At 47.1% G+C, this 22,137-nt stretch overlaps 1 protein-coding gene across 6 annotated transcripts in view; it reads right to left on the bottom strand.

Annotated features, from left to right (window-relative positions):
* Positions 1–22,137, bottom strand: part of C5H4orf50 (chromosome 5 C4orf50 homolog) — a 118,631-nt gene that overhangs the window by 61,479 nt on the left and 35,015 nt on the right. For 5 of the 6 annotated variants that reach the window (XM_045392104.3, XM_065544755.2, XM_045392105.3 and 2 more), the window contains 5 exons: positions 15,153–15,317; positions 11,123–11,179; positions 8,930–9,112; positions 2,686–2,734; positions 316–437 (listed from right to left, as the gene is read on the bottom strand). In XM_045392104.3, the coding sequence (XP_045248039.2) occupies positions 316–437; positions 2,686–2,734; positions 8,930–9,112; positions 11,123–11,179; positions 15,153–15,317 (576 nt within the window). Of the gene's footprint in view, positions 1–315; positions 438–2,685; positions 2,735–8,929; positions 9,113–11,122; positions 11,180–15,034; positions 15,318–22,137 lie in introns of those variants that run through there. The other variant, XR_010586733.1, reaches the window with a different exon arrangement.

Below are 22,137 nucleotides of genomic sequence, written 5' to 3'. Positions count from 1 at the left end.
CTGCAGTGAGCCAAGATCATGCCACTGCACTCCAGCCTGGGCAACAGAGCAAGACTCCTCAAACAAACAAACAAACAAAAACAAAAGTCACCAGACCTAGGACACATGATTTGACCAGAAACAAACATTAAAATTAGACCATAGAGACTGAGGGTGAAACCTGGGGAGCTGTTGGGGAGTGGGTTGTGTTCTATTTCTTGACTTGGTGCTACCTTTCCAGGTGCATATCGCTTGGATAATTTGCTAAGCTGTAAATGTGTTGTACTTTCAATAACAAAGTTCATTTACGAAATGAGGTGACAGGTGCCTTCTCACCTTCAGAGAATCCAGTTGGGCTGTCTGTGCTGGCCACTCCGGCTTGGGAACAGGGCAGGACTCTGAAGACCATGAGCTTTGCAGGACACTGTCCATTTCAGGATTCAAGAGATATGTCTGAGCTGGAAGGGAAAATTCTCAGTCAAGCCTCCACCCAGGAACCAAGGTGAAAAGTCTACAAGTGTCTGGGCCCTGCCATAACCTTCTTCACTCTCTAGCCATGCCCAGATCATTCCTAGATCCCATGCCCTGGGGCAGAGGCCCTCTCAGATGCCTTTGAGCTCTCCAAGCACGTCACCCACACGCCTCTGATGGTGCTCTCATGATCTTGGAACATCCCAGAAAACTGCCTGCCTGCCTCGCCTTCCCCTACCTGGCTGCAAGCTCATTCCATGCAGGGACCACAGCCTTCGCAAGCCGGCTTAGCTTCGTAAGCCCAGAAACACCTATGTGGGATCTGGCACGTGGTGGCCCTCCAGACATGTCCAGTGAAAAAATAACCCAATCGGTCTAGTACATGTCCTTCTTTGAAAGGGGATGAAGCTGAGCCAGAGAGGGGAGGAGACTTGCCTGGGGCCACAGAGAGAAAATTAGTGACAGAAGCAGACCAGCTAGGATCTGTGCCTCTCCAACTGTGAGAACAGGTGCCAAGTCAGGGTGTAGGGACAGAAGGCCAAGGTAGAGAAGGACAGGCCCATCCTGAGGCGTCAAAGACTGAGAACAGTTTTCTCTGCTTGTGTACTGACATCATGCTATGTGCCAGGGGCCAGACACTCCAGAGGAAGGTCATGTTTTCCTCCTGTTAAAGAGTGTATGGCTCAGAGAGGTTAATGAACTCATCTAAGACCACACAGATGGCAAGAATAGAATCTAGAAATAAGAACCACTAGATGAACAGATCTCAATAGCAGCTCGGTCTTAAAGGTAACACCATCCAGACGTTCTACATGTTTTTATCAAGCACCTGATCCAAACACAACACTAAACAAACCCTTGGGACCCCCATTCCACCCCCACGCTGAGGGTAGTAAGCTGCGCTTAAACAAGACCCAACCAAATACCACCTGTTTCCCCAAAACTATTGAAATAAAAAAAAGTAAAAGAAGGCCCAGGAAAATTCTGTCTGGTCAGGTAGTGGCTTAATTTTCTTTTTAATAATAAAAATAGGCCAGGCGCAGTGGCTCACACCTGTAATCCCAGCACTTTGGGAGGCCGAGGCAGGCAGATCACATGAGGTCAGGAGTTCCAGACCAGCCTGGCCAACATGGAGAAACCCTGTCTCTACAAAAACACAAAAATTAGCCAGGCATGATAGTGGGTGCCTGTAATCTCAGCTACTGGGGAGGCTGAGGTGGGAGAATTGCTTGAACCAAGGAGGTGGAGGTTGCAGTGAGCCGAGATCACGTCATTGCAATCCAGCGTGGGTGACAGAGCGAGACTCCATCTCAAAAATAAATAAATAAATGAATAATAAAAATAACAGAACCAAAAAAAAAAAAAGCACTCATGTTACCATCTCTGAGTAACCATGGCTAGTACTTTAGTTGCTGTCCTAGCCTAAGTTGCAGATCAGACCCAGACGTGCACATGGAATCATAGTTATAATTATACGAAACATTCCATATCCTAACAGCTTTTTTTTTCTTTTTTTGAGATGGAATTCCACTCTTTGACCAGGCTGGAGTGCAGTGGCATTATCTCAGCTCACCTGCAACCTCCTCCTCCCGGGTTCCAGCAATTCTCCTGCCTCAGCCTCCCGAGTAGCTGGGACTACAGGCGCCCACCACCACGCCTGGCTAATTTTTGTATTTTTAGTAAAGACGAGGTCTCACCATGTTGGCCAGGATGGTGTCAATCTCTTGACCTTGTGATCTGCCCTCCTCGGCCTCCCAAAGTGCTGGGATTACAGGCACGAGCCACCATGCCTGGCCCGTATCCTAACAGTTTTAAACTTAGTAGAACATGGTAATTCCCATGCTGTTGCATGGCGTTTTTCAGTACCATTTTAATGACTATGTTGTAACTCACTGATTATATGGGCTCCTTAACAATATTGAGGGTTTCCCCCAGTTTTTCACTATTGTAGATGCACTGGCAGGAACATACAGAATTATCTACCTAGGATGAGTTTCCAGGAGTGAAACTCTAGCGCTGAGGAATTTGAACGTTTGTATTTTTCCAGTGTGTTCTCATTGTGAAATTAGAAGACAACGCCACACAGGAAAGGAGGAGGGAGAAGTGGGTCCCATTCCTTTTAGTAGCATGAACATGACAGTGGGCATCTCCCCCCTGGCCCACCAGTCACAGCGTCCTGCTGGCCTGGACTTTTTCTGAGTACACACGCTTTTCCTGATCAAAAATCACACTGACCTCTTAGAGCTGCCGTCATCTCAGACTTGATGTCCAGGTGGTGGCTTGTCTGCAAGAAAAAACATCTTGGCAGTTATTCCGCGTGGCACTGGAGGGACAGCCTTGCACAGAGGACGGCAACTGGGCCAAGCAGGGCCATCACCCCTCCCCGAAAAAACTGCATTCTGTGTAGGACCAGCCCTGCCTGTGTGCGTGAAGGCCTCCCTCCTCTTCTCTCCAGGATTCTCGGAGGAGAACAGGAATTGGTTTTGTTCTTAGGAAACACGGGCACAGAGAAATGATTCCATTTCCTTTTCTCAAATTAAATCTCCAAATGGAGAGAGTAATAAAAGTGCTTTAGAAATCGCTATTAAAAAACATTTTAATGAGGACATCCGGCACTCTGATGTCTCCCCTGGGGCCCCTGATTCAATCACCCGGGAATTCAGGTTGGGCTTGGGTCTGAGTGCACCACCGCACAGACCAGTGTCCTCCTGGTTCCGCACTGCACGGGGCGGGTGAGAAGTGAGATGGCAACGATCACTCAACCGATTGGCCCACGGCCCCCAGGTGGTTGAGCAAGAACAACGGCTGCATCTTCAAGGCAAGTGAGAGTTGTTTCCAGACCGGCAGCCTGGATCTCGCTTCCTCCTGGGTGTTTCCGAGGGGGCAGGGGCCTGTGTGCAGTGCTGCTGCGATAACTGTCTTCCCTGTCTCCACTTCCAACACCCTGGTCACACTCTTCCTCCAGGTATAGGAGGCCATCTCCATGTCTGGAAGGGCCCTGCCCTCTCTTTCGGTCTCTGGTGAACTTCTACATAGATGTCAAGGCCCAAGTCAAATGTTGCCTCCTCTGAGAAGTCTTCCCTGACTCCACCTGGCAGAGTTCAGCCACTTGCCTCTCACACAGCCCCTCCTGTGCTGCAGCCGCACCTGGGCTCTGTAAGGGTCCCCTCTAACCTGAATTGACTGGTGCAGGGCCTAATACTCAGGGACATGGGTAATGGCTCAGCCATCTTCTGGTAGTGACTGGATCACACCAGCACCCCTGGGAGCCTTCGGTACCAGGCACAATGCCTGCTCCTGAACGGTGCTCTTAGAGCACTTTGCTGTCGCCCCTATCAACACTGCTGTGGCTTCAAGCACCATGGACTCTCCCACCCCCGTGCATGTGCCCAAGCAGGTCTCGCAGCCTTGAGACCTTCACTCCATCCTTCCAGCTGTTAAATCCTGCTTTCTGTCCTTCAAGGCCTGGCCTGAGTGCTTCCTCCTCCTGGAGTCTGTCTCTCTCTCCTCTCTGCTTATTTCCAGCGCTTTGAATGAATGCCTTTTATTGCCCCGGGCTTAGAGTCAGGTGTCCCCTCATTAGATAGAGGCTCCTTCAATGAGAGACTGAGGTTCTGTTTGCCTTCGTAGAGGATACACTGGCAGAGCAGCCTCAGGTGCACTCAACTGACTTCTGGGTGGCCCTGCATTCAGTATGTGATTGGGGTGCAAGGACCCTTGTCTGCTTCCAGCTCCTCAACTACCGCATGGGTCTGGAGTGGCTGGAGAGGGGCTGTGTGAGAGGCAGAGCTGGGCTTTCTCAGACTGAGTCCTGGCTCTGCCACTCACTGATTCCGTGATCCTGGTCAAGTCAGTTGAGTTCTCTGAGCCTCACCCTCTCCATCTGCGGAATGGAAATACAGGACCAATATGTTCTTTGTAGGAGTCCACCAGAATGAGATGAGAAGGAACGTCCACTAAATGCCAGTGACACAGAGTAAGGGACAGATGAAGACTTGTGCTACACTCTCGCGAGCCCTGCCTCTCTCCCCACGCAGACTTTTAGGGGAATATTCTAAGTTTCATAAAGGCAGGAGTTAAAGAGAAAATAATTGCCTGGATCCTTGGAGGCCCAGGCTTGGGGATTTGCAGATTTAATGAATTGGGGGAGTTCAGGGTTTTGAGGGACAATTCTTCAATCATCTGAGTATGACTGCCCCTTTTTTAGACCAGATTCCATTTCCAAAGGCCCTCAACTAGATCTCGTTGACAAATACCCAGAGGAAAGCAGGAGGTGGCAGGGGGAGGAAACAGCAGGGCGAGAGGAGGTAAAATTAGCATCTTCCTTACTAGGTCACCTACCTCTTTGCCCCGACCGGATGACTCTCCCCTGCTAGTGTGCCCAAGGCCCCTGGCTGCTCCCAGGGGAGCAAAACTGAGGGTTTGTTTAGAGGTGCCCCAAAAGCTGTTGGGTGCCTGTGTGTGACAGGTGCGGTGCCAGGCATCTGACATGGGGTCTTATTCAAACCTCACAGAGCCCCATGGGGGGACAGCAGCCTCCACCCGGCCGAAGACGACAGGTGGCTTAGGCAGGTGAAGGGCAAGTGCCAAGTTCATGAGATGGGTAATTATTGAGAATGAAGGTGTCATCATCTGCTGGTGAATCTCCCAGAGAGAGGACAGGAAACCACCCCTAGGAGCACAGGAAGCTCGGGAGTCCTCTGTTCTCTGATGGGAACTTCCATCTGTAGATTGGACCTCAGGGTCAGACCCTAGGGGAGGGCAGGAGAGCCAGCTGCCATCGTAGCCAGTGCTGTGACCCAGGTGAGCCCCGGCACCCCTCTTCTCCTCTCCTTTGGTACCCGGGCCTCTGCCTCCAAGGTCTCAGGGACAGGGTAACCGAGTATAGACAGCAAAGGTGTCTCATTTCACGCTTGTGAATATCAACAGACTAGGTCCAGGCAAAACACAGGAAAAATAAAAGGCCCCCTGGGGCTAGGGGTCGGTGGGGGGATAGGAGAGGAAGCAAAGCAGGCCCAGCAAGGTGCCCTGAGCCCTGCTCATTCAAGGCGTCCAGGGGACAAGGTGGAATTAAGAACTCCAGAGAGGTTTTAGGAATCTGAGAACAGCTGGAGCCTGCGTTCCCTGAGGGCCCATCTCCAGCTAACATCAGGGAGGTGGCAAGACCCGTGTTCCCAGCAGAAGGAAGAGTGACTTTTGCCATGGCCAGCCTGACCTCGTGGGATTCCCTCCATCTCCAGAACAGGCGCCTGAGCTGGAGAGAATCAGCACAGCAGGAGGAAGGAAGCCAGGGCGGATACAAGGGTGACCCATGGATGCTAGTGACCCGGACGGTACAACAGCAGATGCCAGCACAGACGGCGGCGCCAGCACCCATGGCCCCCCAGCCGATCGCCACATGCCTGTGGAAAGGGCACTGGGGCTGAACCGACTGAGGCTCAATTTCCACCACCCACCCAAACCAGGGCAAGCAAAGAAAATGGAAATACAAAGATTCAGTCACATGCAGGGAGGGGAGGTGGTCACCGACGGCTGCCTGCATGGGCACCAGGCCACGCCACCTCCTCCTGAAAGAGTAGAGCTTAGTGGCCCCCGCCCGAGGCCCAGCCCCCACCCCCTCAACAGCCCTGGGACGTGCTGAGGCTCAGGGTCCCCTGTGGACCCTTGCAGCAGGATGCTGGGAAGGTGGAGTAAGCAGATCCAGGGAGAGCGTGCAAGTTGGAGGGCAGCGTGGCTTGGCTGGATAAATGAAGGCAGCCTGTCCAATTGGGACCCTAGCCCAGCCCATGCCCCCGTCCCAAAGGTAGGGGCCAGAGAATGGGAGCGTCTCAGGACACTGTGGGCACCAGGAGCCCAGGACCCTCCAGGGGTGTTCCTGGAAGGTACATCAACCCTCCACTGCCTGGCTGGAGTTCCCAGGACCTGTCCCTTGCTGCTCTGGCACTTCCCACCTCCAGCCCATCAGAGTCTCCTCAGCCATCCTGGCAGTCCTCCTGGGCTCCTATCCAGAGCCCAAAGGCCTCCATCGGGAATTCCATCTGTGTCCTCTGAATCGAGAGTTACTGTCCATCAAGCAAGCAGCACTGGATCCGCTTCCTGCCTGGCTACCAGTAGGAGGAGCCGCCAACGCCACTCCCACCCTGCTCTCCACTAAGAACTGAGATGCAGACACCCCGCCGGGGCACAGGTGCCTGTGACCTCCCATCCAGCCCAGCCTCTCCCCACTCCTCCCCATGGCTTCCCATCAGCCCAGCCTCCCCCGACTCCTCCCCTGGGGATCACTCTGCAGCCTGGAGTTCTCTGAATTTCTGAAACACATCATACTTTTTTTTCACTTTCAAAAGGTCTGTCAGGGATACCCTGGTCCACGGAAGCATGTCCGAGCCCAGAAGCACATCCTTATAGGAGATGAATGAATCCGTCCAATGACATTATTATAATAACTCTCCCTGCTCTCATTCTGGGCACTCAAGTGACAGATGAGGAAATGAATGAAAAATTTTGATTTTCCAGATAATTCTACTATAAGGAGAGAATATGCTGACAAGTTTTCAGTCATCCATCAGATACTTCAACCTGCGTAATAGTTCTATTTCTCATAGGAAACTTAAAAATTAATGTTCCAGTGTATACATCATTCTCTCTGAGTTTGGTCATTGTAAGTCAGTCTATCCAACCCCAGTGAACATTTCAATTCTAGCTCAATGGCCTATGAGAGTGGGGAGCAGCCCTTGAAAGGTGGGCCACTGCTATGATGTCCCCTCAGCAGACAGACAGCTGGCCTTCCAGGGTGACACCAGCTGCATTTGCTATTTGATACTTTCACAACCTGGAACTCTGCTTTCGATTTTTTTTTTTTTTTTTTTTTTGACAGAATCTTGCTCTGTCACCAGGCTGGAGTGCAGTGGTGTGATCTCAGCTCACTGAAACCTCCACTTCCCGGGTTCAAGAGATTCTCCTGCCTCAGCCTCCTGAGTAGCTGGGACTACAGACATGCACCACCACACCTGGCTCATTTTTGTATTTTTAGGAGAGACGGGGTTTCACCATGTTGGCCAGGATGGTCTCGATCTCCTGACCTTGTGATCCGCCTGCCTCGGCCTCCCAAAGTGCTGGGATTACAGGCGTGAGCCACCGTACCCAGCCTGCTTTCAGTTTTATCTCACTTAACCCCCAGATATCAGGTCTGTAGTGGATCTCAAGGACTATGAAGGCACTTTGACAAAATTCTGCTCTCTTTTCTCACCCCTATTCTAGTTCTGAAGGAGTCTTGTACCCCTTGGGCAAAGAGAAGAGCAAGAGACTGGGAGCTTGGGGCTCTGGATTCAAGTTCTGCCTATGGACCGAGTCAACAAATGGCCCTGAACATGCCTCTTGGCCTCCAGGCCTCCATCTCTGCTGTGCAATGATTTGGACCAGAAGGGACCTCTGAAGGCTGTGAGGGAAAGGAAGGGTCAGAGGAGGTTGGCCTTGCAGAGACCAGGCTGGGCAGAGCTGCAGAGGGAGACTCAGACCTGGTGCCGAGGGACTGAGAGCAAGTCCCATAGGCAGAGCCTGGAGGGACTGTGGAAAACAGCCCTGGCTGTGTTTACCGTGGGAGCTGCGTCTCTCCCGCGTACATAAGGAGCGGAGATGGTCTGGCACGGGCGTTGCTGGCTTGTCCCTAGGAACGGGGCTGCATGTATGTGTGTGGGCAGGCATGGCTGGGCACCCATGGGTGCCGACTGCAGTCAGGAGAGCTGGCATTCATCTCCACTTGCACTGCCTGTGTTACCCAGAGCACATCTCCTAACCTCTCTGGCCTCAATTTCCTCTTTTGTTGACCACCGGAAGAGGAGATTCTCATTCATTTGGTTCATTATTTCATTCATTCAACAAACATTCTTCCAGGTTTGTGGCAGATTCTCAGAGCCAGGCACTGGGAAGACAAAGATGGCTATGGAGCGGCTCTGGGCCCACCAGAGAGCGGCCCGCAAACTCCTGCAACAGCCGGGAGAGCTCCCTGTCATGCCCCGTCATGCGCAGCCACGTGCAATGGAGCACAGGGGAGGCTGTGGCTAACTCTCTGGTCTGCAGGGCTCAGAGCAGGCTGCCTGGGCAAGGTCATACCTGTACCTTGAAGGATGGACAGGAGGTCCTGGGGTGACTGAAGCAACCCGCCAGAGGAAGTGGCCAGTGCACAGGTCCCGGCACAAAAGATCGATCTTGTGACACATGCAGTGAAGCTTGTATGATGCTAAATTACAATCACGGTTTGCATCTGTGCACTGCACCATTTCCTGAGCACTGTAAAGGGTAAGTATTGCCAGATGCACCTTCCCATGACCACCCAGGGTGTGGGCACGGGCACAGAGGAAAAGCCGTGTCCGTGGATGGAGACAGGGAGGAAAGGAGGGGCTGTTCGGGCCAGGCAGGGGCATGCAAGGGACGTGTCCACACCCCATAGGAAGCAGAGACAGGGTCGTCTCTGGGACTCTACCTCTGGGACTCCCGGAGCCAGGAAGGTGGCCGCGTACTCAGCCAGTGCCACGTCGTTGAGCATGTTCTGTGCCAGCTCAGAGAGCGGGAGGTTCCCCAGCCCATGTCTGTGCAGCTCCTGCAGCAGGTGGGTGATCAGGCGGTTCCTCTCCCGGCACTTCTGGACCAGGGAAGCTATCTTGGCCTGAAAGGGAGGGAGGCCGTGGATGCAGAGCTACCACCAGGGCTGTGTGGCTGAGCTGGGGGACTGGGGGCCGGAGGGTCAGCTGAGGCCCCTACTCCTCACCATCCCCAACTCACCATCCCCAACTCTCCTTCCGCTCAGCGGAGCAGGCTCCTCCCTGCAACGCCTCCTTGCACCCAGAAGCCAGGCTGCTTTCGGAGCAGACGGCCACACACACCCAGGAGCTCCCCACTGCCCTCCCCATGGTCTAGGCTCAAGGCAGCAGGGATCGAGAGTGTGGATTTGGGCCCCACCACGGACCAGCTGTGTGAGCAAGCTCCCCTCTGCACCTCGACTTGCCCGTCTGTACAATGGGGGTTGTCATGGACACCAGGATAAAAGGAGATGGGGCAGGGAGGCACCTACCAAGTGTCGTGTTTCTATCCTTATCTCACATTTAGATAGCACTTTATAAGGGATTGTGGTCTTCATTTAAAGAAACGCTCCGCAGCAAATGATGGCAATGAGAGGGAGGAGGAGGGAAGCCTTGCACTGCGGGAGCTTCACGGTCTGCTCTGCACCTTCCCAGCTACCACGTCTGCAGAGGCTCGGCAGGAATTATGACGATTTTCATTTTACAGGCGCCAACTCGAGGCTCAGACAGACATGGAAATGTGGGGTGGCAAATAACTTTAGGAACTGTGTAGCTCATGTTTCTGATTTGACGGCTGAGGAAACTGAGGCCCCAGAGGGAGGATGACTCTGCAGGTCAGTGGGAGTCCAGGGCGTAACCAGGTTCTGCTGATGCCCAGCCCAGGGCACCTCCCTCTCCACTCTGCCCGGAGACCAGAAAGAAAGAGCAGAGCCCCCAGCTTCTCCCAGATCCAGGCCCATGTTCAAGATGAAATGTGTTACCTTAACCAAATTCTGTGTCCTGCTAGCAAAGAACATATTAAACCCAGTGGGCGAGTAATGACATTTCCTGGAGTTGATCTTAAACATAAATGTCTAGATATGTGGAGAAAACCTTTCTGAGAAAAACTGTACATCGGCTGGGTACAGTGGCTCACGCCTATAATCCCAGCACTCTGGGAGGCCGAGAGGGGGTGGATCACGAGGTCAGGAGTTCAAGACCACCCTGGCCAACATGGCAAAACCCCATCTCTACTGAAAATACAAAAATTAACCGGGTATGGTGGTGCACGCCTGTAATCCCAGCTACCTGGGAGGCTGAGACAGGAGAATCACTTGAACCCGGGAGGCAGAGGTTGCAGTGAGCCGAGATCGAACTATTGTACTACAGCCTGGGTAACAGAGCGACACTCCATCTCAAAAAAAAAAAAAAAGTGCATCACAGTGTTTATATACAATTAATGATACAAAAGAGAGAGCGAGATAGAAAGGAAGGTGCTTGAGCACACAGTGCAGTGGTGACGATTTTATGAACCAAGGCGTCTCGCGCTTCACCTCCTAGGTCACCCCATCGAGTGGGAACAGCAGGAGGCAAACGTACAGACATCGTAGGCTCTCAAACACATGGGAAACACATCGAAGGAAAAGACACGGAAATGCCATGTGCAAGCAAGGGCTACTGCTTTCTGTCTCCTTCATTCTTTCCAGTTTTTTTGTTTCGTTTTGTTTTGAGTCAGGATCTCACTCTGTTGCCCAAGCTGGAGAACGTGACGTGATCTCGGCTCACTGCAGCCTTGACCTCCCGGGTTCAAGCAATCCTCCCACCTCCGCCCTCCCAAGTGTCTGGGACTACAGACGCACGCCACCACGCCCGGCTAATTTTTGTGTTTTCTGTAGAGATGGGGTTTCACCATGTTGCCCAGGCCAGTCTCAAACTTCTGAGCTCAAGCAATCCACCCGCCTCAGCCTCCCAAAGTGCTGGGATTACAGGTGTGAGCCATCGCGCCTGGCCCTATCCCAACTTTTATACAATAGAGGTGGATTACATGTCTAATAGGAAAAATACTAAGCTCCCTGTTTTGAAAGACGCATTTCATATTGATTTTATGGACATATTACCTTCAGGGGAGTCACCGCCAACTTTGCTTCATGTTGCTTTTTCTGAAGTTCTTCAAGCTGAAATGAAAGCAACATTTTTGACAACACTGCACTGTCATTTACCACTGTCCAGAGTTTCCCCAGGCAAGCCGGGCTCAGAGCAGCTGGCAGTTGCCTGCCCTCTTTACCCTCATGGGGACTCAGTGCTGGGAACAGGGGCCTTTCCCACCACCTGCCTGGCAGGATCACGGGAGGACAGATGTTCTGAATACTCAAGAATCAGCTCTGCCCAGCTACAGTGTCCGGGGCCAACTCCAAGCTCTCTTCTGAGTCTCCAAGCAGCCTGGCAGTTTTCCGGTCTTGTGGTAAATATACAAGTTCCTGAGCCAGACACCAGGGGTCCTTAATCCCGGCTCAGCCAGTCGCTGGAACTGAGATCTTGTGCAAGACACTCTTTCTGCCTCAGTCTTCTCATCTGTGAAGGGGGCTCACATGAGTGCACCCCCCGCTGGTGAGAACTGTAGTGAGGATTCAGTGAACCCATTCATGTAAAGTGCTTAGAACAAGCCCTGGCATCTGTCAGTGATCAATAAACTCATGTTACTATTAGGGGCAGATGAAAGCTGGACACAGATTCTTTGAGACTGCTCCCCGTGGAGGGGGTTCCTATCCTCTTCTCTCAGATCTGGGCTGGCCTGAGAAGCCTTGACTCACAGAATGCAGTGGAAGTGGCCCTGGGGCCTTTGTGGGTCCAGCCTTGAAGAGGAATGGCAGCTTCTACTTTGGGTCTCTTCTGTTTCTGAGCCAGGATTTAAGAATCCCAAGTGCCCACTGGGGAGACTGTGAGACATGACAGAAAAAGGGAAGACACCGGAGGGGGCTGCCTTCCGCCACCCTGCAGAGGGGCCAGGACGTGAGTGAGGCCGCCAGGGATCCCCCAGCCAAGCCTGGCATCCAGCTGGATACCACTGAGTCATGCCCACTGATCCCTTGGAGGGCAGAACAGCCTGGCCGAGTCCTGTCTGAATTCCTGAGCCATAAGATACAACAAAGCAGGTGTTGTGTGAGTTCTTCTAACTCTCTCAGTCCCTTTGTAGTCAGTTAAAAAAATCAAATAAAAAGCCACAAGCCTCTTCCTCATCCCCAACCTCTTCTGACCAACATACCCATATGGGTCAGAATGTGTGTATATGAAATTATACTACGCAAAAGATCTTGCATCTTGCTTCATAATGAAATAATATGCAAGATTTTAAAAGAATGAGCTCAGTTTGTATGTGATACAAAAATTTTGGTGCTATTTTCATATTAACACATAGAAACTGACCTCATTCTTTTAAAATCTTGCATGTTATTTAATCACGAAGCCGAAACAAATTGATTTGACTTCAATTTGTTTATGGAAATTTATATTAGTTCTGTTTCTTTGTTTTACAAACAAGATTTCAGTGAACATTTCCATGTATCTGTTTTTGGCACACCATTCCTAATATATTCAAAAAGTAAAATTCCAGCTTTAAGCAGACTGTCTTATATTCAAAAGGCACTCAATCATATTTGCAGGCTTGGATTAAACCTTCTGTCTGCTTCAGTTTAGGAAATAACATAAATATGCCACAGTGAGAGAAGTATTGGGCATTTGCAATCAAAAAGCGAACGAGAAGAAATTAAAAAGATAACCTACAGAATTGGAGGAAATATTTGTAAATCATATATCTAATAAAGGACTTCTATCTAGAACATAAAAGGAACTCTCACAACTTAACAAAAAGAGAGTCAATTAACCCTATTAGAAAAACGGGAAGAATCTGAATAAACTCTTCTTCAAATAAGACATACAAATGACCCGTAAGCATGTGAAAAGATGTTCCACATTATTAGCCATCAGAAAATACAACTCAAAACCAATGAAAGACAATTTCCCACTAACTAGGATGTCTATGATTAAAAAAGACAGCTAGTAGCAAATGCTAGTGAGGGTGAAAAGTTGGAACCTTCCTACACTGCTGGTGAGAACATGAAATAAAGTTATCAGAGACACTCTTCCTCTTTAAAGCAACTGCGATTGAGATGTTCAGGAATTATATTACAAAAATTTCATCATAAAACTGAGAACTGCTAAAAAGAATCCTAGGGAAATTCTCAACCTGCAAAATAGACGAACTGAAATTAAGAACTAAAGTGAGTTTAAGAGCAAATTAGATTCATCCAAAGAGTACTATTTAGCTGGAAGAGAGATTTGAAGGAAATACTGAAACTGAGCAGAAAGAAAAAAGAATGAAAATAATTTAAAATATACTTAAAGTCTAATTCGTGTGTAACTGAAGTTTCCACACACACCCCCTCCCCACAGGCCAGTAACAGATAAGAGAAAAAAGCAATACTAGCTCTTGTGTTGGTTGAAGACCCAGTGAACGAGACACACTCATGTATTGCTGGTGGCATGGAAGTGGATACCACTACTTTGGAAAGCAATTTGTGATACGTAGCTAAGACTCAACAATATTCCCACCTTTGGAGCCAGTAGTCCCAGTTCTCCGAACTGTTATATATAAACAGTTATCTGTAAGTTCATAGAAATAGCTCTAGATGCAACAATTGGGGAATAGTTAAGGAAACCACATCCACCCAATAGATTACTACACAGTCAATCATAGACAAAAAATCATAGATTACTACACAAACAGTCACACGTATGAGGACTATGCAGCCACATGGACAAATGAACATAAAACTCTACATATAACATGCTTTGATCTTACAAAAAACACATGGGAGAAGAGCCAGAAATTATACTGTAATGCTGAGGCTGTATTTTTCAACTATCAACTTGTCCAAAAATTGTAAAGTTGCTAACATTCAGGATAACAAGTTATGGGCAAATGAGTAGACTCGTTGCTAATGATAGCAAAAGATGCTATCATTTTGGAGGATTATTTGCAATTACCTATCACAGTTAATGATTTATACATCCTTTGTTTTGCTGGAAATTTTCCATTTAGATATACAGCAGATGTATATGCCAAGAGACAAAAATGTTCATTGAAGCTGTGTTTGTAATGCAAAGAAATGGAAACAACTTGAATTTCCACCAACAAAAAACTTGATTAAACAAGTTATGATTTGGCCTCATGATGACATAATACACACGATTTTAAATGAATGAGGTCACTTTGTATGTGCTGATATGAAAATACCATAAGATTCTTAAATGAGAAAATGAAGATGCAGAATAGTTTTGTACGGTATAATTTCAAACATGTACACATCTACACACATTCAGAAAGTGGGTAGATAGGGTTGAAAAAATATTGGAAGTCAGAAAAGGTTGAGGTTGAGAAGAAGGAAAGCTTTTACATTTTTTATTTAAAAAAATTTAGATGATTAAGATTTGCAGAGAGTTGTAAGAAACAATACAGAGAACTCTCTCGTACATGTTTTTTGAGACAGGGTCTTGCTCTGTCACCCAGGCTGGAGTGCACCCTTGTACATTTTGCCCAGTTTCCCCCAGTGGGAATATTTTGTAAAACTATAGTGTCATATCACAACCAGGAATTGAAATGGCCGCAATTCACTGAGCTTTTTCAGCTCTCTCCAGTTTTACGCGTGTGCATCTGCGTGTTAAATTCTGTGCAATTCTGGTACCTGTATACTTTTGCATCTGCACCGCCGTGTCATGGACACATCCACTTCCCTCCGACAGAGGAAGGGCTTTGACTTTTATTTATATGACACTGTAAACCTGCTTGACTTTTTAAAGAAACCACATATGTGCATTTTTAAATTTAACAGAGAAGGGATCATAGAGTCTGTGTTTTCCTTCCTAGTACTGTCCTATACTTTAAAAATCCAGTACCCTAGAACTTAAAGTATAATAAATAAATAAATAAATAAATAAATAAATAAATAAATAAATAAAAAAAAATCCAGTACCTGCTCCCAACCGGCTGGAAGGGTGAGGGAGCGCTCAGCTCGTCCTTATCCACTCCCCAAACGGCCTGGGGTGTGGGAGCCCTGACTGACAAGAGGGGAAAGAAAGTGCTTCCCACACCTTGGTCTGGAGCTCCTCCTGGAGGCGGGCGGCCTCATCCCGAGATGCCTGGTGGGCAGCGCCCTGGTCCCGGAGCTGGCACTGCAGGGTCAGCACCCGGTGATGGAGCTGCTGGGCGCGCAGCCTGGGATCCTCCTCAGTAACCTCTGCCTCTGAGTCCTGGGGCTGCGGAACGCACGGATTTGAAAGAAATTGTTAGGTTATCTTCCAAACAATTTGCCTTAGCCAACAAACTGTACCTGTTTCCCCACTCCTTAGTTTGTTTTTTTTTTTTTCCACTTACATTTCCCTTACAGTAAAACAGTTTTAGAAAATAGGGTAGCAGAAATCACTCCCAATCCGATTATCCTGCAGAAGCTTTATTATCCATAGATTTTCTGCAGACTTCCTGCTAAGCCCCTCGACATGTGCATGTATAAGAGTGGGTGGTTCTGCTTGGTTTCCGGAGGGGGACGTTGGGGAGGGCCTGGAGAGTCCCAGAATAACAGCCTGGAATATTAGCTTCAAAAATATATGCAGTGGGGTGGCATTCCAGAATCTGTTGTAATAGATGCCAGTCACTGTTATACTGAAACAGGGTGATGAGTGAAATTGAATGTTCCAATCAAATTATGAGATGCTTATTACGCTAAAGCATAATACATTTATATAAAACAGAAGACACTATATCTCCCACAGGCACTTTTCTTAAATCAATACACAATTGCCTCTTACTCTTCTTGGATCTAACATGAGAGTAGCGGGTTTCATTCAGATGGCAAAGGGAAATTCTGGGAAGGAGGACAGTGAGAGGGAAGAGGCTGGCTTTGCATTGTGGGAAGTGTGGCAAAATGGGAGAGGTGCTACTGCCCCCAAATGGTTTTGAAGTCTAAATTCTTATTTTTTTACATAACTCACATACATACACACAAGTATACAAATACATACATATTAACACATATTTTTCTATATAAAATTTAAAATACGATATATTTCTTTTGTTTTCTGCTTTCTCCCTTAATACCATGTCCTGGGCGTTTTTCCATATTACCAAATAATGTTGAAAATGCTGTTGTTAGTATATGCGCAGCCTCCTGTGGCCGTGCTGAACACTCGGATTATTCTAACATTTTGCTGTTATAATTGGAACTGTGACAAAGACCCTTGTACATAAATATTTGGACATACCTCTGACGCTTTCCCTGAGATCATCGGGGGTATTTCCGGGTCAACAACGTGAGCATCTTTTTTTATTTTTATTTTTATTTATTTATTTTTTTTTTTGAGATGGATTTTTGCTTTTGTTGTCCAGGCTGGAGTGCAATGGTGTGATCTCGGCTCACCGCAACCTCCACCTCCCAGGTTCAAGCAATTCTCCTGCCTCAGCCTCCTGAGTAGCTGGGATTACAGGTTGTGCCACCACACCTGGCTAATTCTGTACTTTTAGTAGAGACAGGGTTTCTCCATGTTGGTCAGGCTGGTCTCTAACTCCTGACCTCAGGTGATCCACCCACCTTGGCCTCTCAAAGTGCTGGGATTAAAGGCATGAGCCACCACGCCCAGCCCGACATGAGCATCTTTAAGCTCTTGGTTCATGCTGCTAAGGCGGCCTTAGAAGGGAACAGCACTGCTGAAAGTTCCATTTGTGAAGATTTAGGAGCCCAGAAACTCAGATGCTTCTCAAATGCCCTTCCCCCTTGTGAAGGCAGCTTCCCTGGGAGTTGTAAGACCCCCAAAACTCATCCCGACCTAGCAGGGGTAGGTAGGGGGGGAACCCAAGCTACCCTGCTTGGGAAAGAGAGACGAGGGAGAAGTGGAGGAGAAGGAATAATACAGGCAACTCTATGGCTGCTGGGGCATCTCTCTTGTAATAAAATATACAATAGCAGGCCGGGCGCGGTGGCTCAAGCCTGTAATCCCAGCACTTTGGGAGGCCGAGACGGGCGGATCACGAGGTCAGGAGATCGAGACCATCCTGGCTAACACGGTGAAACCCCGTCTCTACTAAAAAATACAAAAAACTAGCCGGGCGAGGTGGCAGGCGCCTGTAGTCCCAGCTACTCGGGAGGCTGAGGCAGGAGAATGGCGTGAACCCGGGAGGCGGAGCTTGCAGTGAGCTGAGATCCGGCCACTGCACTCCAGCCTGGGTGACAGAGCGAGACTCTGTCTCAAAAAAAAAAAAAAAAAAAAAAAAATACAATAGCAGAAGAAGATATTTTTAATTAATAGAAATATACACCACGTGGGCCTAAGATGCACAGGCTGGGCCCTGTCAAGAACAGATGGGTGCTCCGAATGGTCCTGTAAAATTCAGCTCCAAGACTTCAAAACAACTTGGCCTTTCTGGGAAGTACGTTGCCTCCTCTGCCTCCCTCCTCTGGCAGTGACTTGGACTGGGGCTTTTTCCCATGGGCCCTCAGACAGCACCCAAGTATCCTCTAAAGAGAATGGCTGTGCAGGTGGGACCAGCCTGTTGTCCCATGGGACCGCCCCACACAGTAGCCCTGTGAGCTGCCCAGTGAGTCTCCTGCTGTCTAGCAGACATCATGAGCACATGTGCTGGCTGTACACTGGCCTGAGATGGGCGGTGCTGACACTGCCCTCCAGGAGCTCAGGCTGGTGGGGAGAATGACAGGCAGGTAATTTAACATTCAATACAACCTGATAAAAGGAAGCCAGGAGGCTGTGACGACCTGAAGGGGGCGCTGAACAGAGACATCATCCAGTTGGGGGGTGGCAACTGTATAGCAACCACATTCTGGGTTGCGGGGACAGTACCAATTTGTAGCATTTGCCAGTTTCCATGGTGTAAATATTCCCACCATGATGACTACAAGCTACCAAAATGGTATCATTGAAGGCAGAGTTGGGAAGAGATGCACATGAGTTGGCTCTGACTCATCTCTGCACAGAACCCAGCCTGGGGGTGGGGAGAAGCTTTCTGGAGGAGAGGCCCCCCAACAGGAGACCTAGAGGAGAAAGCTGGGTGCAGGGAGGGGTGGATGAAGAAGGTGAAAAATGAGGGTAGAGGTGGCAGCATGGAGTGCAGAGGCTGGGGGTGTAAGCAGCAACAGTGGAAGCTCCTGAGGGTCTCAGGGCCAGAGCACTGCTCACTGTAGGAAGCTGGGATCTCATGTCCAGTGCAGTAGGAAGCCACAGAGGGTTTTAGGTCAAAGAGTAACACATCGGGTGTTGGTGACTTCTTGCCCATCACCAAGTCCCATGGACTCCAGCTCCAGTTTTCACTCCAAATTTCTCAACCGCAGTGTCACCTCTTGGCTATCCAGCCACCAACTCCTCTCAACCTGTTCTCCTTCAATTCACCCAAATCATTGTTCTCAGAGCAGGCAGATCTTTTTGCAGTATAAATTGGGTCACATCATTCTGCCCAAAACCCTCTGATGGCTTCCTATGACATCTAGAAAAGATCAAAACAAGGGCCTGCAAAGCCTTCTACAGCCTGACTTGTGACAACTTCTCCAACCTCATCTCACACTACACCCCTCCTTGCCCATTGGAATCCAGCCATGCTGGCTACTTTCTGTTTTTCCAATGAGCCAGCCTCTGTCCTGCCTCAAGGCCTGGCCACTCGCTTTTCCCTCTACCTGGAATGCTCTTCCTTGCTGCTCTTTTATAACCTTGAAAGTCTCAGCTCAGTATTCAGCTCCCCAGATTTCCACACTCCTACTCACTGGTGTTGGACAACTATAGAATCTGGGGAGAATATATACAAGTAATGTTTTGCAGGCATTGGAAGATGACTGGTGCAGGGCTACAATCCTTAAGAAAAAGCATGCACAACAAGGCAGGCTCCACATTTTCCCTGGATTTCTCTTTGAAACATTTTCCAAATAATGGTCCTGAAAATAGAGCCCAAGCTGAAAGTGGTGGTCCTTCTAGATGGAGAAATAGAGCTTGGAGTTTAGGGATGCTAAGACTGCTGGGGTTTGTGGAACAAAGTAACAGGGAAGAGAGAGCTGCAGAGAATAAAAGCCCAAATATCGTCCTAGAAATGTCCCTTGAGTCCTTGGCTGAATCATAAGCTCTGTGACACAGTAGAAGACTCTAAGCCTTGCAAAGAACAGCAGCTTGGAGGTTAATCGGTGAAATGTCACAGGTCACACACTTCTAAGAAGATGGCAGAGTTCTGGCAAAGCCAAAATGGAGAGGACTTGGTGAATGCTGTGGAACTCAGCTGATGTCACTGACAGGCCAAGTCCTAAGAGCAAGGGTCACACCTCAGGAATAATATCAAGCCCTACTAGGTCTGAGGGCAAAACTTAAATAGGCCTACACAAGAATAAGATGATCTGCTGATCATGCAACTACCTGCCAGAATAAAATTCACTCAACATTCTTTGGAGAAAGACAATAATCAGGAATCTTCATAACATATTATACATAATGTCCAACATAAAAGTTTTTGAAAGTCCTAGACATGAAGCAGCAGAAAAATGTGACTGTTCACCAATAAACAAAATAGTCAATAGGAGCAGGCAAAGAGATGATCCAAATACTGGCATTAGCAGAAAAAAAAATCCTCAAGGTCTTCAAAATAATTATGATCTATATATATTTTTAAAACATAGGAAAAATAAAGAAAATGGATGTACAGATGGACTATTACAACAGAGAACCAGAATCTCTTTTTAAAAGAATAAAATGGGTATTCTAGAACTGCAAAATATAATAAATGAAGTTAAGAACTCATTGAATAGATTTAACAGAAGATGGGACACAGTAGAATACAGGATTAGTGAATTAAAAGGTAGGTCAATAGAAAATCCAAACAGAAACACACATTTTTTAAACTGATACAGGATTTTTGAAAGATGTGAGATAGAACCAAAAAGTCTGAATTTCTAGAAGGAGAGGAAAAGAAAACAGAAGAGAATGAAATATTTGAAGAAATAATGATCAAGAATTTTCTAAGTCTGACAAAAAAGACATAAACACACAAGCTCAAGAAGCTCAAAAAAATTTTTAAAAAATAAAAACAAGCAGGACGAAAACAAATAAAACCATATCTAGGCACATTATAGTGAAACTGCCAAAACTCAAAGATAAATAGGAAATTATAAAAGCAGTCAGAGATAAAACAACACATTTATTTCAGGGGGAGTGAGGGAGAAAAACAATGACAATTATGACTGATTTCTGGACAGAAACTATGAGAGGCAGAAGACAATGGAATGAGACTTTGAAGAGCCAAGAGAGTGAAATACCTGGCTACCTAAAATTCAAAACCCAATGGGAAGAAAAAAATTAATGAAGGTTAAAAAATTGTTTTCATAAAAGAAATATGAGAAAATTAATCACCAGAAAATTCTCGCTACAAAAAACCCACAGTTCTTAAGGCAAAAGGAAATCAGAGCCACAAGAGTAAAAAAGAATGAACAACACAAGAACATGTAAAGATATGGGTAAATGAAAAAGATATGATGTTTAAAATAACAGTGACTTATAAGATTTATTCTATATAGGAGTAATATATAACAAAAATAAATAATAAAAAGTAAAAAGAGAATAAATGAAGTTAAACTATTGAAAAATTTTTGCATTAATCAGGACATGGTAAGAAAACTAATTTAAAGTGAATTTAAATAATTACTAGATACATTTTTGAAATGCCTAGGGTAACCACTAAAAGAATAATACTAAAATATAAGCTAATGGAGAAGAAAAATAAATAACAAAATATAATTAATACCAAAAACAAAAGGGCGAAAGAAAGAATAAAAGAAAACAGAACAGATGAGACAAATAGAAAAAATAGTGAATAAATAAAATAAATTGGCTGGGCGCAGTGGCTCACACCTACAATCCCAGCACTTTGGGAGGCCGAGGCAGGTGGATCACCTGAGGTCAGGAGTTTGAGACCAGCCTGGCCAACATGGTGAAACCACATCTCTTCTAAACAATACAAAAATTAGCTGGGCATGATGGTGGATGCCTGTAGTCTCAGCTACTTGGGAGGTTGAGGCAGGAGAATCACTTGAACCTGGGAGGCAAAGGTTGCAGTGGGCCGAGATCACACTACTATACTCCAGCCTGGGTGACAGAGCGAGACACTGTCTCAACAATAAATAAATAAATAAATAAACAAATAAGAATTAAAGAACATTATAATATATAGATTTTTAAATAACATAACTAAAACGAGAAATACACAAGTGCACACTCAGAGTGGAAGGTTTTAAAACATGCCTTGGTTAATAGACAACATATCAGCAAAAACAGAACAGATTTGATTAGGACAATTAACCAGCTTGGCCTAATTGATATGCAACAATCAAACACTGTTCATTCTTTACAAGGGCATGTGGGATATACTGTTGGCCATAGACCATAACCTGGTCAATAAAACAAGTCTCAACAAATTTTGGAAGACTAAAATAACATACTGTATACTTTCTGACAGGAATGAAATAAAACTGGAAATCCAGGACAAATGTATAACTGAAAAATTCCAGAGATGCTTAAAAATTAAGCAACATGTTTCCAAATAACCCATGGGTCAAAGAAGAAATCATAATAGAAATTAGAAGCTATTTTAGTTTTTTTTTTTTTTTTGGTTATTGTTGCTTGTTTTTATTTCATCCTCTTTGACTTTAATTTCTAAATCAATAAAATAGGGCTAGCTATAACAATGTCTTTTTTTTTTTTTTGAGATGGATTCTCACTCTGTTGCCCAGGCTGGAGTGCAGTGGCACAATCTCGGCTCACTGCAACCTCTGCTTCCCGGATTCGAGCGATTCTCCTGCCTCAGCCTCCCAAGCAGCTGGGACTACAGGCGCGTGCCACTACGCCCAGCTAATTTTTGTATTTTTAGTAGAAATGGGGTTTTACCATATTGGCCAGGCTGGTCTTGAACTCCTAACCTCATGATCCGCCCTTCTTGGCCTCCCAAAGTGCTGGAATTACAGGAGTGAGCCACCGCGCCTGGCCCTAACAATGTCATCTTGAGGCAATTTTGAGGAATAAATGATAGTACATAAATTTCCTG

The sequence above is a fragment of the Macaca fascicularis genome, chromosome 5 (genome assembly GCF_037993035.2).
Source record: "Macaca fascicularis isolate 582-1 chromosome 5, T2T-MFA8v1.1".
NCBI lineage: Eukaryota > Metazoa > Chordata > Mammalia > Primates > Cercopithecidae > Macaca > Macaca fascicularis.
Note: the sequence above shows the minus strand (reverse complement) of the source record. Positions and strands in the feature narration are given on the sequence as shown.